At 34.3% G+C, this 18,921-nt stretch overlaps 1 protein-coding gene across 1 annotated transcript in view; it reads right to left on the bottom strand.

The window, feature by feature from the left end:
• The window catches only part of LOC106474513 (Down syndrome cell adhesion molecule-like protein Dscam2), a gene marked incomplete at both ends in the record, with an annotated part of 37,512 nt that overhangs the window by 5,894 nt on the left and 12,697 nt on the right, over window positions 1-18,921 (bottom strand). The window contains 7 exons of the mRNA XM_022402823.1: window positions 2,212-2,293; window positions 3,448-3,644; window positions 4,953-5,120; window positions 5,476-5,772; window positions 6,327-6,512; window positions 16,941-17,039; window positions 17,602-17,839. Coding sequence (XP_022258531.1) covers window positions 2,212-2,293; window positions 3,448-3,644; window positions 4,953-5,120; window positions 5,476-5,772; window positions 6,327-6,512; window positions 16,941-17,039; window positions 17,602-17,839 — 1,267 coding nt within the window. The remainder of the gene's footprint in view (window positions 1-2,211; window positions 2,294-3,447; window positions 3,645-4,952; window positions 5,121-5,475; window positions 5,773-6,326; window positions 6,513-16,940; window positions 17,040-17,601; window positions 17,840-18,921) is intronic.

The following is an 18,921-nucleotide window of genomic DNA, read 5'->3' as shown; positions in this document are numbered from 1 at the left end:
TTTCTTGTGCCCAATAATGCATAATTTCATTTGATAAACACGTTTAGATTGAATGGTAATTTATAATCAGTCACAAGAACGTCGAATCTGAATCACTTGAAAAAACACGGGGGGTGCTTAACTTTTTTCCAGGTGTATAGAATTTGAATCATAAATGTGACACAAGTATCGATGTTAATATTACTGCCTTTCAGTGGAAAACCTGGTTTTTAGTAAAAAAAACAAACAAAACAGTTACATAATCTCTTTCTTAAATTCTATCCTCAGATAGAACTTAGAATTATTTTCAAACATAAATTTGTTTTTCTAATTTACAGACAAGATTTCTGCACAAAATCGTCTAGTGTTGTTTATGATTTTACTTATACTAATTGTAACGATAGGTATATATAAGATCCACCACCAGATGGCTAGAAAATAGTGTGTGGGAATATGCAGATCTACTCTGTGACAACAAATCAAATATAAAAGAGCATGCCACGCGAAGTTGCTATGTAGAAGTAAAGAATGCTTATTTCAAGATTATGTCCAAAAGTAACAATTAAAGCAGTTATTGTATTCAAGAAACTTCGTTAATTCAATGGCTATAGCTCCAAATTAACGAATTTGGGATAATCTATGAATTATTATTAAAATAGTATTGGTCACACAGTACAGTGACTTCCAATGATACAGTAAAAAGTCATAGTGAATCTAGGGTAGGTCTGGTCAGTAGTTCATAGTGGGTCTCACGAAAGCCATGGTGATTCATGGACGATACCGAAGAAGTGTAAATGGCTGCAGATTTTGATGGGCCTGTAAGGGCCAGCTGTAACTTGTACAAACTGGTAAAATTTCACAGATTACATGTGATTGGTCAGTAACAAATCTGGTGAACTTGAATATGCCAGTCAGACCGTAGTAGAGTATGACTAAATGTGCATGTCTCAAGTCACTGAACGTTGATTGGCTAGAAATACTTGTGATGATTTTGTGAAAATCTTGTTTGCCAACCATCAATGTTCTTGTAAGAAAGCAGTTGCAGTATTATTTTCTTTCTGTTATTAGGCTTTACGTGTTTTAGCTTAGTTTTAAAAACATCTCTGGATTTACAGATATAGCTTATTGTAGAAAAGAGACTCAATTAGCTATATAAGCAAAAAGCAGTAATTCAATCTTCAGATCTTTTCTCGGGCGTCTGCCTTTGGTACTGAATATTTTTCTCCCTATAGAGAACCATCAACTTAACGTTAACAACTTTTAAAAAACTAAAGAGGCATCTACCATGTTCACGACTTATACCAAGAAAATAATACAAACAAAAAAACCCTTTTCAAATAGACAAAAAAAGGAAGGGAAACTGAAAGTTATCATTAATGAGTTATATCGAAATTTTGATAGGACGACAGTAAAAGATTATCATATTTGTAAATCTTGGTTGTGGCAACAAAAAACCTTTTTATGTCTTTTTAAAAAAATTCCTTGTTTAACCCTATTGCACATTGTAACGTGCGGGTAAGAAATTGTCTTGTTGCTTTATACATGTACAAATGGGTAATTTTTATATTTAATTGCAATTACTTCCAGGTAACCGTCTAAATAAACCATAGAATCATTTTTGTTAGTTTCTCAATTGAACACTATTACTTCTAAGTAACGTACCAACTCACAACTTACCAAAACATATTTCACGAAAAAATATTTGTTGTGCAATTTTTCTCCCTATAGAAAAAAAGTCCATTAAGGAATCCAGATACCACGAACTATTGAAAATTGCATTGTGTTTTAACTCCCAAAGAAAACTTAGAAACAGTTTTCCGCGATATGATTAGAAAGGTCATAATATTTCATGCGTTCTATTCCATTACTCATGCTTTCTTAGATCAACATCGTTTATCTCTCTCCATTACTTTCCAAAGTTGTGCTTCTGACTACGTTATATAAGATGGCACCATACCTCTTCAGAGGAGGGAAGGAATATTTAAAGCATTTTGAAATGAAGATGCTTTCAAATACATCATCGAATAGGATCTTTGTTGTTAATACCCAGAAGATATGCAAAGCCAATGTCTTTTAAGTGTTGAACCTTTTACAAAGGTTCACCAATATTCTAATTCAGCTTTATTATTACTACTCCCTTAAACAATATTTAATAATTATAGAATAGTCCCTCCAAACTGTTCTTCACGAGATAATATTGAAATTACAAAACTTTCCTGATAAGCCACTCACCGGGAGACTGGTAGATGTGTGCATCAGATCTCGGTGGTCGAGGTGTTCTTTTTACTGTAGCATACAGTGGCTCCTCTTGAGGCTGGAGAAGAAAATGTGTTTCATCTAGTGATTCCTCTTAAGTTCTCAATCTTCCTAATTATTCTATCGCACACAGTCATACTTTTATATATGTTAACAATTTCTTGTTGAATTTCTATCTTTTCGATAGAATAAGCTTTACTTCGAGTGTCTACTAATGTCCTCGCCTAATCAAAATTAAAAATTTATGTCATCGAAGCATTAGAAGACGCACATAAGCCAAGCTTCTAACACATCATTATACAGATGAGTTAACAAGTAGCAAAAACACTTTACCTTTTGAAACTTCTTTTCTTCCCCTCTCTCTCTTACACATACAATTAAAATTTTATGTCATCGAAGCATTAGAAGACGCACATAAGCCAAGCTTCTAACACATCATTATACAGATGAGTTAACAAGTAGCAAAAACACTTTACCTTTTGAAACTTCTTTTCTTCCCCTCTCTCTCTTACACATACAAAACAAAGTGGATTAAATTCGTTTACCAATTCCGAAAACATAAAACCTAGCCAATCTTTCTGTATGTCTCGTGATCAACGTTATAAAGTTACACTTGATATTTGAAAATACATAATAAATATTGAACGAAATAAACAATTAATTACAATAAAGCTGACTATCTTGTGTACCAACAATGTCCTGGATTTATAGTTTCCTAGGAACTGCAGATATATTTACTACTCTTGATCGTAATTATGGATCTTCTTAAACATGCTGTTGCAAAAATTATCATATATTCAATTTCTGTAATACATATTGGTGTATAGAAGACATATTAATACTAGAAATCAACGACCTTGCAAAGCTTTGTACTGTTAGTTTCAGTTTGAGTTTTAGTGAACGCTCCTGAAGAAGCTGTAAATCGCAACGTTGAGTGTCTAATTAAATAATAACAGCATTTTGGTGTTATAAGTCGTTTATTCCTAGTATTAATTATCATATATTCATTAATCTATACGTTTGTGTGGGGGAGTGAACATATACAGAGTATTGTAACATTTAATAAATAACATTTTGAAAGCAATGTTTTTCAACCTTGATTACAAGTTATACACAAATGTATTTATTGTGTAGAAAACTACTCCTTTTTGTTTAACGAAGTTTGTGTTTGAAGTTGAGCAAGTACTCAGTTTAGTAAAACAAAAATGACACCTGGGGAAACTCATCTGTTCGTGATTTTTCTGAAAACTCTCCAGCCAGTTGTGTGGTTGCGTAAGGAGTAGGATAGTAGACACTTTTAGCCTCCTTTTTCTTTTTCTTCTTCTTTTTCTTCACAGTCTTCTTTTGATAGTCTGTCATACGCAAAGTTGCTTGAGCAGAACCCTTGGCTATGCCATATACAGAGCTACCTGTACAATAGGAGTAAATATTGCTTTTTTAAAGAATATTCCGATTACAAGATATTTATTACCGATAGAAAGATATCTCTAGTCACATTGGTGTGAAATAAATACTGTTGTATAGTGTGCTGGTATCTATAAGTTTACAGTTAAGAAAACAATTATGAGTTAAATGGGTTCAAAACGTTTAATTTGTTAATAAGAAATATCAGTTATTTGGTAATGGTGTTTACTGGATGTCTTTATTATCACCACATGGTCCATTTCTGATTAAAGAGAACACGCATGATACTCCTACCAATAAGTTCGCAATACTATTACTAGAATGAAGCTGATGAGGTCCAAACAAAGTATAAAAAAAGCATTTCATTTCTCTTATCATCATAAGTCACTGAAGAATTATCAAATAATTGTTACAGAAAACAAAACAAAATAACAATAGCAGTTCAGCCAAAAGGGAATATTAAGTATACTTACATCCCAAGGAATTATTTAAATAAAATCATGCAGGTGGTTTATTGAAAAAAAGAAAAACAAAGAAATATTTGCTTTGACAGTTTTACTTCAGGAAATTTTCTATTTAATTATTCTGTTTATAATTATCGCTTCATTTATTCTAAACTCAAGCATATAGACAAACGAACGGCGTATATGTAAATCAATGAATACAGTATTTGTTTACTTAGTTAATTATGGTTAACACGGGGTAACCCGAAAGTTCTGGAATTATGAGAAAAATGTTAAATTTTTATAAGGTAAATAAAGTTCAATTTGACATCGCAGTACATTTGTCAGACGGCAGCAAGTATTTCTAATCCAGCAAACAGTACATTTGTTCTACAAGTTACAATTTTCTTGGTAAGCTACAAGGCTATCTGAGCATAATCTTAGCTAATTTTGAGCTGACAGGCTATAGGGAAAGCAGCTAGTCTATATAACCCATCACCAACTCTTAGGCTACTCTTCTCTGACCGAATAGCGAGATTTGATCGTTACTCTTATAACGCACACCCACAGCCTTAGAGTTTTTGCGTCAATGGAACGCGGACCATGGACCTTAACTTCCAGGCTATGCCCGACCCAAGTAGAAATATTCTTTGTCAAAATAAAAAATAACGAAACACAATATAATGTCAAAGTAAACAACAACGAAACACAATATAATGTTAAAGTAAACAACAACGAAACACACAATATAATGTTAAAATAAACAACAACAAACATACAATATAATGTCAAAGTAAACAACAACAGAATATAAAATACCAACAAAATATTTAATCCTTAGCGAATGTAGAATGTACTTGATAGTCTTACCATTCTGTGAGCTGCTTGTGTTTTTTCTTCTGATGACCAAACAGAGGGCAATTAGGACAATGATGATTACACATACTGACACAGCGACAGGTATAATTATAGTGAGGTCCAAGTAGAAGGGAGTTGCATTTCTGGAGAGTCTATTGTTCGGTTTCATTTGCATTGGTACTGAGCAAGCATGAGAAAAAGAGCGACCATTATTAACGGTGTGTCAAATGTTAATATGGATCTTACGCTGCGCCCTTGTCCTGACTTTATCGATTCTATATTTATGTATAATTTTTCAGATGTTCACTAATCTGTTTAAGACATTAGATATTTGTTACGAATTATTTCTGGTGTTTTTTTTTTGTCTGTGTCCTGAAGACGCTAATTCAAATTATCTTCTCAAGTTATAAGAGTACACAAACATGAAACCATTGCTTTAGAGTGATTAAATTTTACAGATCGTCTTTTCGAGCAATAAACGTGTTAAAAACTAATTCATTTTAGGATAACTAGAATACAGACGAATGCAAAATACCTTCCGGAGTGACGAGAGTATAGAAGACATACTTGGCGTCCGTCTTCCCAGCCTCATTTGTCGCTACAACCTGCAGCTGATACCAAGTCCCTGGCTCCAGTCCATGGATATCCAAAAAATAGTTCTTTTTAGCGGGAAAGTCATTTGCTACTTCATTCCATTGTTGGGCATGTTGGCGTCTGTAACGTACTTTAAACGAGATTAAAGGGCACCCTCCACTCTGCCAGTCTGCAAAGTTGACAGTGAGAGAAGTGGAGTTGTAAGATAGAGCCGAGTTCTTACTGGGAGCTACTGGAGCTGCAGAATAGAATAAAGTGTAAGTTTCAATGGAAGTTTGATGATGAAAATGTGGACTAAGTTTCAAAGAAAATTAATTTAGCATTAAAATGAAAAACGTCAACATTAAAAATAGGCAAAAATAGATGTTTAGATTATTATTAATTTATTACTATGATTTATTCAAATGATCTTTTAATTCTCAACTTATGTATGAAAGAAATCTTGTAATGCATAAAAACATTAACAATAAAATTTAAGGTGTGTATTATTTATAACCATTCGATTGCCAATTCCATGATAACGAATATGGAAATAAAACCAGATAAGTATTATTCTTTGGGAATATTTGTTTGTTCGTGCCACTGGGGGGCGTTGGGAAGAAATAGCAGCTCTAAACAGATCAATGATGGACGTAATAAGAGAACTATGTATTTTTATCAACTAAGTAATTTCGTTATAGTTATATCTATTTTATGTTACCTTTTTAAAATGTATTATTTTTTAAAAATATATATGATGATATAACTACTTGTTAGATAAGAATCAGAGCGCCCTCTTTCTTTGTTACTCACCCTCTCCTAAAGTCTTGGCATCAACTATATCACAAGGCTCTCCTCTCCCGACGGAGTTATAAGCAACTAAGAAGAACTGGTACCGAGACCCACAAGCTAGATCGTTGAAAGTATAACTTTCCCGGTCACCAGGAATGTCAACCTCTTCAATCTGTTGGTCATCTTTCATCATACTTAACGTGAAGCCTAGAAAAATATATAATTCAAAGAAAAGCTAATTTTGGTCATCTCTCTTCTAAAGAAATGCCCGTGTCGTTAATGTATCCTAAAAATAAATGCCTGTGTCGTTAATGTATCATAAAAATAAATGCCTGTGTCGTTAATGTATCTTAAAAATAAATACCTGTGTCGTTAATATATCCTGAAAAGAAATGTCTGTGTTGATAAATATCATGTCCGAAGCACACTGTTCCTTCCTGCTACTTTCCATAATATATCTAGTGTACGAGGACAACAGTCCAATCGCACAGAAATCTATGGAAGTTGCGTCCAGAGATTTGACCGGTACGTCTTCGTATGAAATAACATGAATACCCGTTTCATTCATCAGCTACTTGAGTATGCAATAGTTAAATAGGAGGTATGACTGTAAGCTTTATTTTGGTAAACTTATACCCCATTGGCTTCGTTTCCAGACGGAGATTCTATTGATTAAAGTGCATACTGTTGTCTAGAGCACGTGGACAGCTTTTATTACTGACTTTGGTGTTCGTGGATTTCCACTTGTTTCATTATATCACACTTTGCTTACACGGCTTGGGTACGATTTATTACAGGTCTCTTTCTGGATAGTTCTGATTTCCCAAGCTGATTCAAATTCCTTAGTGCTCTAATGCCATTAGTTACGAGGGAGATTCCGTCTTGAAATTCTAAATCTACGATCTCATCACATCTTTATGATCCGAGTGTATTAATATTGTGCGTTGGAAAGGGCTGTTACATATCCTTCCCAAAGGTGATCAATTTTGGGTGGAATCCTACAATCTACAAAACACCGCACAATGTCAACTTGTAGTCTTGATACATCCCTTTCCACTGCGACTTCATATTGAATTTGGTTGACACGCGAATAGCTGATTTACAAATTTAAATTCGTTTTAAATATAACATACTCAACCTTTTATATAAAGCAATAGGATACTATAGCCACTTCTTATAATAAGGAAAACACAATACTTGCAATAGCAACATTGTATGTTTGTTTAAAAATGGGCTATCTCAACTATGAAGGCAGCGGGAATCGAGCCACGAATTTTAGCATTATAAGCCATAAAGCTTACCGTCAAGAAACAATAAAAATAGTAGCATTGTAATTTGTCAAATATATATATATAAATATTTTTAATTAGTGTAAATATTTGCCGAGACAAACATATTTGTTGAGCACATTTTGTTGATATGCATAGCATGAACATACAACTATGTTCATTGATTTGAATGTAAGCACCGACAGCTATAAAAAATTCATTTCTCTATTTGTTTTAGAAATTTCGCGCAAAACTATACAAATGGCTATAGAATAGGCGTCACCGATAGATGGAAGGAGAAGGCAGCCAATAACACCCACCAACAACTCGTAGCTACTCTTCTCTGACCAAACAGTGAGATTTAACTGACATTCTTAGAGCGCGCTTACGGCTCCAAAGTAAAGAGCGCGTTTTTTATGACAATGGGACAGACAGGAATCATGAATTCTCGAATTCAATCGCCAACCCATAGGCGCCCGGCCTCAAAAGATTCATATGTATTTATCAAGGAAGTTGATTGATTGTTTGTTTGTAGTTAAGCACAAAACTACATAATGGGCTATCTGTGCTGTGCCCATCACGGATATCGAAACCCGGTTTTATGCGTTATAAGTCTGCAGACTTACCGCTGTACCACTTGGGGGGGGGGGCTGGGAAGTGATTAAAAATGACGTTTTAAGATAAGTAATTTGTAAAGCGAAACTAACTTAATACAAACTAAGAGTAATTGATATAAATAAACGAAACTAATCTTTATGAGTTGATGAAACTTAAGAACGTGTGCTACAGTTGCAAAGTAAGCATATTTACGGTAACCGTGTTTAAGATGGTATACCGCGGTAACAACAGCATGTAATACAATGAAATCTACCCAGCCACTTGTGAAACAGCCATGCAAATAAATAAATAAAAATGAAAACGAACAATATTAAAATAAAATAAGCAAACAAAAAATAATAAAAAACGAATAATGAAAAGATCACCAGGTGACGCCATATTGGACATGTAAGACACTGTTTTGCATAACTGACGGAAAACATACAAAGCCAGCGGTGATGTAAAGTGTTCAGATGGCGTCATAATGTTGTCTACGCGGAACCACGCACAGTTAAACACACGTTAGTATGCAAGTAACTGCAATGCCAACACATCGTTTCATTAACAACAAGCAAAGAAGTTGAGAGGAGGACCTTGTACATCACAAACCGTTTGCAAATGACGTCCTGCAAGGAACCAGTTCATGCCGTATCAGTTGCAGGAATATGCAATGCACGTGACGTTTCCAGTTGGTAGGACATTAATTCCTTGGTCATCTGTGTAAAAGTATCTCAGGAAAAGTCATCTTTGTCATCCATATAAAACTAAAAGCAATCAGCCGACCATCAAAAGCACTTAAATTCTGCCGTGACTTTCACAGCAGGCATAGACCTGGGTGTACATTGGCCATTAGATACTTTATGGAGAGGTGACGCGTACTTTACTTTTAAAGGTATGACCAGCACAAACAACCGCCATTTTAGAGTCGAGAAGGTCTAAAAACAGTTGAAAACATTTTTTTTCATTCACCAAAAGTCAAATTATGCTCACTTCATTATGAAGCTGTTTAATCTACGAGGAACCAGGGCCTAACAGCATGGAAACATATACTGTTTACCAGAAAGTGATACCCACTGTAAGTGAAGACTATGACCCTGCCTGATGTACAACAGTGGAAGTGTGTCAACGCCATCACCTCTATGAACGATGACACTACACTACTTTTGTTATCCTTTTCTACAGAGGGCGTACAGCACTGATAGAGGCCTGACCAGAAACTGCAACTACGAATGATCTGATCTCAGTCCTCCTGACTATTGGATGCGAGTTTAATCACCGTGACATGACCCATAGATGAAAGATACGATTCGTCAAGGAGTTATTCGTATCACATCAGACTTTATACTCAGCAGTAGAAAACATCTTTCTTTGTCTATGACCCGTGATCACGAAAACTGTAAGATCGCCATCTGGTGGTAATTGCCTTCAGAATTGTTTTCCCCACAGTGTTTTCATGCTACTGGGTAAATTTAATCGCATCTCGTGTAGAAGTTGCCGAATAATATACCACTTCCTACAAAGTAAATAATAATTTTTGTACTTAATTCTGCTAAAACACTTAACAGAATAACACGTACACGAAGATTAATGATTTAGAACTTAATGCACATAAAAAGTACACCACGTGTTTAAAAAAATCAAATACAAAGAAACTACGTAAACATCTTTAATATGAACTACCAGTTCTAACGTAGTATATTCCACTGTGAAATCTTCAACCCGAAAAGAAATAATAGCCTAATTTCCTAAAGCGTGACACATGCATTTCCTCGATTCTACAGGGTTCCAAGATATCAGTGGTAAAACTGGTGTTTTTTTTTTTAAACTGGTTCACAGTATTATGTTGCCACAAGAAACATTGAGAGAACTGAAACATATCAAGGAAGGAGCTGGTCAACATTTTGTAAATAAGCCGTACGAAACGTTCAAAGAACTGAAACATAAAGGAATGAAGTGGTTTCCTATAACTTTAAACCAATATAGAAAATAACTATTTTCTATAAGAGTGATATTCAAATCACACTATTCAAACAGACAGGATAACCCGAGAGTTGGCGTTGGGTACTATTGAAATTAGGAACAGCTAGCGATACAGCCATCGTATAGGTTTATGTGATAACTCTGAAACGAACAAACAATGCATTCATTTCTCTAAAATAAACATTGATGTTAACAAAACTTTATATTGAGTTCCATAATCCTAAGACATACTTTAGCTCTGTTAAAATGTTTTAACCACATCATTCCTTTGCAGTTTATTAGTGAATCTGTAACGAGGTGTATTTACAATAGGAAGACCATAACTAGTGAAATATCGTGTTTTTTGTTTTGATTAAATTTATGAAATATTATCATTCCTTGATCTTTTACACCGAATTTTCCATAAAACATCAAAAACTTAATTTAACAGAAAAGTGAATTTGTTTCATAAGGAACTAGTATATAAGCAAACTTTTAATTTTCTGAAAAATATAGTCTAAAAAAACATGTTACTGTTATGTGCAGAGGCTTTCCACTAACTTTGTTTTTGGTATGAACAGGATTCTCGGCTTTATTGCGAAATAAGAACTTGGCGACTTAGTGAAAATATAAAAATGCCCAAACTTTAAAGAAGTCCACATTTGGACATAATAACTTGCTGAGCTTTAAGTTATTCCTGGTATTTAAAAGAAATGTTCTCGCTTTCTTTAAGTAACTGTTAACAAATCTCATTGAGTCATAATTGAATTTATGTTTTAAAACAATGTCATAATTGACTAAGCACAAGCACTTTCTTATTAACCGAAATAAAGGATTAACCCATTAACTATGGATAACAATGCAGTTTTTAACTAATCAAAACGCCTAACTAGCACAATCTTTGCCTATAACGAACATGTTAAAGACTCTCTGCATTAAAACAAGGGTATCAGCGAAAGTCTTCATATGGGTTATGATGTCACCAGGGTATATTCACACACACTGCAGTAAGGTAGTCCATTAATATTCTGAAAGTTGCTGAAACATTTTATCAAAGCAATAGCACATCCAATTTGTTGAGTTCATTACATATTTTGTTATTTTATCATGGCTTTCTTTTTGTGCTTCTTGAAATTGCTGACATACACTCTTCAGGTCTAAAATTGAAAACCAGGTGGAGCCAAAGTATCAAGGAGGAAAATAAATTATTTGGAGAGAGTACGAAGCTTTCTTCTGCTAAATAATGTGCAACTTATATCTGTTTTTTTACTATCAAAATTAAATAATTTTCGGAAAACTTTTCTGTTAGTTTTAGATGTACCATAATCCTTGCAATCCACAATTTTTTCTGGAAACATATTTTATCTCTTTGTTCCACAAAAACCACACCACTATCTCCAGATTTCAAGCATACATTTTTCAGCGTTATTGCTTTACTTTCAGCTGAATTATAGCTACTCATCAGGTAGTTGCTATCTTGAAGAGCAGGCAGTATGAAGGAAGATCCAGTAAAAGCGACCGTCTCATGTCACAAAAAATTAGTTTGTGAATTAGTAATAGTTAGGGGCCCTGTCCTGTGTCCAAAGGATGCCGCCCGAAGGTTTCATAACTATTAAGTAATATGCAAATTATGCCGACACCCGAGGGTTACATAACTGTTATGTAATAGTCCCAAAGATTATGACGTCCACGAAGTGGCACCAGAGGGCGCATTGGTAAGATGAGCGCATAGATAGTTCGTGAGCAAATCACTAGGTGATGTAGATCAACGTATCTCAACATGTCATCAACTTTATAGTAACAATAAAACTCTTAAAATTAATAAATTTATGTAATTTGCATAACGTTGCGTTTACCATTATCAGTCCTTAAAAGTTATATCACAATTACAGTTTCACTTATAAGCAATACACCAAATCTGGTATTTTCATCTCTAGTTTTTATCAACTTTATAGTTTTGTATATATATTCAATTGCGTACATTTTACAAAGGAGAATGGTGTCTTTATAGGCGGATGGGACGGCATACAGTTTTCATTTATATATTTAATTGTATTACATGTTTTACAAATGCGCCCTCTTGTGCCACTTGTGGAACTACGATGTCACCACCTCACTGACAGCAGCACCATCTGGTGCCACTTCGTCGACGTCATCGTCTCTGGTGTCTATTATGTAACACTTATGTACCCCTTGGGTGTCCGCATCCTTCGTTTGTTACGTAACAGTTGCGTAACCTCAAGCAACGGAATCTTTTGGAAAGAGGCAGGCCCCTAACTACTATTACTAATTCAGATTGTTTATTTTGTGAATTATCTTATGTCCAGTCTCTTTTTTCGTCTAAGATTTATTATTCTGAGATTTAGATTAATATATAATAAATATCCTGGTTGATCTCTTGTTATTCTGGTGACCTATCCCACCGCTCTTAAGTTAATTCAATTCTATCTGGATATCCTGCAACAGTAACTTTGAAATTTACGTTCCACTGACCGCCACTCCGCAACAGTCCAATCTCTAATATTATTATTTCAAGGTAGTTTACTATTCTTAGGTATGATTTCTGGTTAACCAATAGTAACAGTAGATGCAACAGTCCAATCTCTAATATTATTATCTCAAGGTAGTTTACCATTCTTAGGTATGATTTCTGGTTGACCAATAGTAACAGTAGATGCAACAGTCCAATCTCTAATATTATTATATAAAGGTAGCTTACCATTCTTAGGTATGATTTTTGGTTAACCAATAGTAACAGTAGATGCAGTGGCCATAAGAAAATGACATTTTTTTCTGAGTAAGTTTTGTGAGCAAAATTGTTGAAAAGCAACTTTTTTTATATAAATTTACAGTTTCGTTCATACTGGCTTAAAATCGTACCTCAGATGGAACCGTGGGACGGTTTTCTAAAGCTTTTTAGTGGGAACTCAAGCCAATTGTTTCTTGTTAACAACCATATATGTGTGTCCAACAATGGTGCAATGGCGAGAATATCGATTAGGCAGTCTTTATTATATATGTCTGCAGTTTTGATATCTTCCAGTTGTACAGAATGTTAAATATCTACTTTCGAAGCAATACTTCTACTTGGCGTCAGTATTACACATATACCGCCATCTTGAATCAAGTGATCAAATCCTGGAGAATCAACGATTGCTCATACCGCCATCTTGAATGTAACTGATCAAGTGATCCGATTCTGGTGAATCCATCGAATGAAAACATTATAAAATCTTTACTCTTCTCGTGAACTTAGCTACTTTCTTCTGACGAGTAAGTTGCAAAATAAGTAAGAACTTTGCGTTGAAGACTGTTAATTATCCTGTTTTTCTTGTACTGAACTGCAAAGTAATGACGCCGTTTATGGAGTCGGGCACTTAAAAAACAAACAAAAAACAAATATCTAAATGCTCACATTTTTACTTAGTCGTGGTGACACACAAAACATTTTTCTTTTCTACAAAGTAATGATAATTTGACCCATAAAGTCAGCAATATTTACAATATTTGTTGTATATTTGTACATTTCATCGCTTAGTAACCTAATATACAACAGTACTGCTAATTCGAGGAATCGGAAGGAAATAACCACAATATTCTCACCCGAGAATAGCCAATAGAATAATTATAGTAAGTAATGATTTAATTTCATTTAGGTGTGGATGTATTAACATACAAAATAAACTTGCAGGTTGAAGTACCACGTTAAAATGTTGTTCATGCCTGTCTTAGATTCGTGATTTTCTTAGACTCCTCCTCTCTATTCTTTTTTTAATTTTTTTCCCAGTTTTTGTCGCAATTCCACCTGACGAAGAGGCCGTTAAAGAGCTGAAAAGCTTGTAGGATAATGATATCTTACATTTTAATGTGGTACTCCAGCCTGTAAGTTTCTTTTTACATTTATAGTATATATATTCTTAAAAGGTGTCCTCTCATGGTTTTCCTAAATGCTCTTATTGTTTTAGAATGAGCAACACTGTTGATAATGCCTTGCTTGTGGTTCCATTCATTCATTTAACAAATAATCTCGAAGTAAGTCTGTTAAGTATTTATTTGGTACTTTTTTATGATTATAATTATTGGTTTCTTCACAGGTCAAGAAGGTGGAAATAAGCTTGTGAATCTTGAGGCTCCAAAAACGACTGTATTTACATAGGGTTGATTTGATATATAAATTTCCAAAACCACTGAAGCTGGTGTAGTCCACGTAGACTTAAAAAAAGTTCCAGATAGCACGATGTTGGTGGATGGAGCTATTCCCATGCACTAGATAATGTTGATTTGTCTGTAACATATGTCTGAAAGTAGTCTATTATCTGTTAGAAGTTTTATCTGGCATTAATAACAGTAATAATGTTTGCAATACTCAAATTAATATTTTTGGAAAAGAAGACAACGACATTCGCGTCTTTTACTAATGTGGGAGCCTTTGTATTGTAGCAGCCTTGGCTTCTTTACTTTTATCAACAAATAAAAGTTTGCTGTCCATGACTTCAACAACATTCTGTGTATGTTTGATATGAAAGGAGCCTCAGCATTCGCTGTTTTTTTAACAATTTGCATATCTTGTTTTTAATTTTCTTTTTAAACTGCTTGTTCTACCGTCCTAATTCTGCGCTTTCAAAAATAATCTGATTCTACTCTTCAACTGTCCTTTATTCTTAACTAACACCTTTATAAATATTTGAACCTTTGTTGGGACTAATACTTCTTATGTCGCCCGGTCCGGCATGGCCAGGTGGTTAGGGAGCTCGACTCGCAATATGTGGGTCGCAGGTTCGTATCCCCGTCCCACCAAACATGCTCGCCCTTTCAGCTGTGGGGGCGTTATAATGTGACGGTCAATCGCATTATTCGTTGGTAAAAGAAGCTCAAGAGTTGGCGGTGGGTGGTGATGACTAGCTGCCTTCCCTCTAGTCTTGCACTGCTAAATTAGGGACGGCTAGCGCAGATAGCCCTCTGTAGCTTTGCGTGAAATTTAAAACAAACAAAACAAACTTATGTCGCCCTCTTCCGATCAGTAGATTTTAATAACTTAACTTGTAGCTACATCACAATTTGAAGTTTTACTTCTTCCACGTATCTAAATTGCGGATTCATACTGAATCACAAACACCACTAACATTTATTAAACTACTGACCTAAACTTTCGTTAGTACGGCAGTTTAACTCAGTATTAGGAATCTTAGAACATTTTCTATCAGGTTAGCTTTATTCTTGCTTTTTAGAAAAGTCCTATCTTAATGAAGTGTTTACATCAACGACGCATTACAACAAGAGGCTTATCGAGGTAAACATATAATAAATAATTCCAGGTAGTTACAGATAATTACATCGATTAATCAAAAAAGTACTGAATACAAGAGAGAGAATCCTCAATTGCAGCGGCACTTGAAATTCTTTTAGGCAGGATTAGAGTAAATTAATCTATGAAACTTTTCCCCTTTTTATTAGCTATATTTTTTGTGCGCCAGTAATACCAAGCATGGGGTGCGCGTATACCCGATTCGATTTTATTACTTATCAAGATCTCTACAAGCCTACCCTCAAATTGAAATTCGTTCAGGCAGGATTAGAGTAAATTAACCTATGAGACCTTGGGCGTGGTCAAATACATCATATCAATCGAAAGGATTCGACCTACTGAGTCCAAAACGGTAATTATATCTCAAATCGGTCAAGAGATGACGGAGCTATGAGCTAAAAGTTTGAACTTGAAAATAACAACAACAAAAACTCAGCCATTCTATGAGCCGTTATGCCGCGGCTAAAAACTTAACATCTTTCAAACTTAAAAAGTAATTTACAAAACAGCATATTATCTATAACACGACAACAGAGAATGACACACAATTCAAGTTACTTAAATAAGGAAAACTAGAAATTGTTTTTGGTAATTCGTGATAATTGGAAGCAACATGCCATTGTTCACAAACAATTAAGATATCTTAGATCATTGATAGTTTTTTTAAGGGTATTGCTTATGTTGCTCTTAGAAGCATTATCTGTTGATTTAAAGATACCTTGTACAGCGCCCCGTGGACCCCACTTGGCTCCTAGAACCCCGATTTTTAGCTCATACCACTCCATTATTAAATGTTGTGTGAGGACAATATAGTACAGAAATCTTGCTTATATTCAATGGTTAAAGACTGAATGAACCAGACACTGGTAAAGTTGCATTTCCTACTCGAAATGGCATTTTTTTTATCAATAACAAAATATTTTATGGTGATTTCGGCACAGTATTCATCATGAACTAAGATGAAATGGGCAGCGACTGCCAAGTTCAGAGTGACACCTGTAGAGAGAGAGTCTTAGAAGACTGATCTACAAAAACTCAGGTAGAAAGGGCGAAGTTTCGAAATACTTCTGTCTTTCTGTACACAAGTCCTCCAAGACTTTCTCTACAAGTGTCACTCTAAACTAAGCAGTCGTTGCCCATTTGATCTTTGCTTGTTCAATGAACGAAGCTGTTCACCAAAGTAGACAAGACTCAACATCTTTGCAGCACGTGCCTTTCTTGCCACTATAATTAAGCAGCCGTTCCACTAAAAATAAAATAAAATAAGAATTGAGGTCCAATATTATACAGCTTAGCTGGAAACTTGAAACAAGTAGAGAGTTTGTGATGTTTGAAATAGAGCACTCACGCATTCAAACTGCTTTTCAACTATATTAAATTCAGTCTTAAACAAACTATTACCTGATTAGCAGATGAACATGATCGTTTTTTTAAAATAAATAGCCGACAAGGATGAGTGTACAAATTGTAGAAAGATCTTCTGAAGATCAAACTGAACAAACGCACCTGTAATAGGATTACCGTCAGGATCTACTGCATTCCAGGTTAACGAGATGGAATTAGGCGTGCTTGAAAATACTTTTAACTGGGGAGTTGTCGGTGGATCTGAGATAAAACAAGGAGAAAATAATATGTTTTTAAATAAAGATAAATTATAGAAACAGAAATATAGAATTAACTTTTTTTTCTATTGACGAAAAGTATTTTGTTTTTCCAGAAATCAATTGATAATATTATACTTTGATAAGTAATATAAAAGTATTGTTTTTCAGTGATTTTAAATGACACTATTATTATTATTCAGAATTTTAATTGTCTTAGAAGAGACTACTTAGTATTGTTTTTCAAATTTTAAAAGGCCGCTGTAACATTAGTCACAAAAATATATTCAAACTGATTCTATGTAAATTAAAAGTAGTTATTTTGATGTAAAATATGTTGCAGTTACTGACAAAAACGAAATTTACATCCTAGAAGACAGATATATATCGACTGTGTGTACCAGAGAATACTTCACGTTTTGTTACAATAGGGGTGTACTGTTATATCTATAACATAAAGTCTCTGAACGTATCATGCTTTAATGTGCAATGAAAAATCCCCCTGAAAGGAGTTTCACTTGGAGGTGTATTTTATGATAAGAAACACAGGACGTTATTGAGCTTACCACTTTCTAAAGTTTGTAACAGTAATTCCTCTGAAGAAGGCCCTGCTCCCTTGCTGTTATAGGCCTGTACTATGATTACATATTTGGTGAACCGCTTCAATCCACTCAGATGACATTCTTCTTTAAAATCTGGCTGGATTTCCAAAGTTCTGTAAACATACTGATCTGAAGAGGTGGCCAATTTGTAGCCGACGTAGTAGCCTAGCAGGACACCGTGCTGTAATTTCTGATTAGGTGGCTGTAATGGAGGGTAACTCCGATTTTTGATGAACATTGCAAAATAAGATATCTGAACACTAAGAAAAATGAATCGTTAGTACTGAGCGTTTATCTATGCACTAGAGTTCTTCATTTAATCAGTAATTAAGAAATTATACTATATTGGTCACTTATACATGCTAACAGAACCTTTGGTTTCACCAATTGTTTCATGAATGTAGATCATTACTTTCTTCCCCCTAAATGAATATGAAACAGACAAACATAGCGAATCATGGACTTCTAACCAATTGTTTTATTCTAGGTTTTTATGTAATCAACCCCCCTCCATTAGCTGAATATTTAACATTTTTTTTATTTTTAATTTGAGAGTTTAAGTGTCGCTCAAGCTTTTGATTAACCAAATCTTTGAGAAAAGTTTTAAAAAGTTTGGTCAAATCGTTTACTCAGCCATGGAGGTAAAATATGATATTGTTATTGTTTAAAAATATATCAAAATATATTTTACTCTTCTATTCAAAACTGATTTGTCCTTGAACATTCTCTTGGGTTACTTTTTATAATATATATTACACACAGGTACGGTTAAAGTTTGTGTAATCTATCTGAGCTGTTCATCTTTTGCAACTTAATTGCAGATGGTTTCTAGCCCCTACCTGATAATACTATGGGTATTAATATTTATGCTCCTCACTGGCACAGCGATATATCTGTGGACTTACAAGTGGTGGGCAAAGCACAGATAGCCCATTGAGTAGATTTGTGCTTAATTACAAACAAAATTATATACAGACAAATAATTAATCTTTACTAACTATTTCTTTTAAACTAGTGACAAGTAGTTTTAATTACACAGGCCTGCGATGGTTATATTGTCTTGAAATCTGTACATATTCTACAGTAATTCCTGTAGGCTGAATCCGAAAATCATATCCCTTTTTCTCCATCACGTACACATTTTTCACAAAACGTCATAACGCAATACATTAAATAAAGACCACAACACATAGTTTTGAGACTAAAAGACGTACACTGAGTGGTCACAAGTAAATAGACACCTAATTTTTCGTCATTTAACTGATTTATGCTAACTAATTTGTG

This window comes from Limulus polyphemus, unplaced genomic scaffold, assembly GCF_000517525.1.
Source record: "Limulus polyphemus unplaced genomic scaffold, Limulus_polyphemus-2.1.2 Scaffold7309, whole genome shotgun sequence".
NCBI classification, from domain to species: Eukaryota; Metazoa; Arthropoda; class Merostomata; order Xiphosura; family Limulidae; genus Limulus; species Limulus polyphemus.
This window is presented reverse-complemented; position numbering and strand designations above follow the sequence as displayed.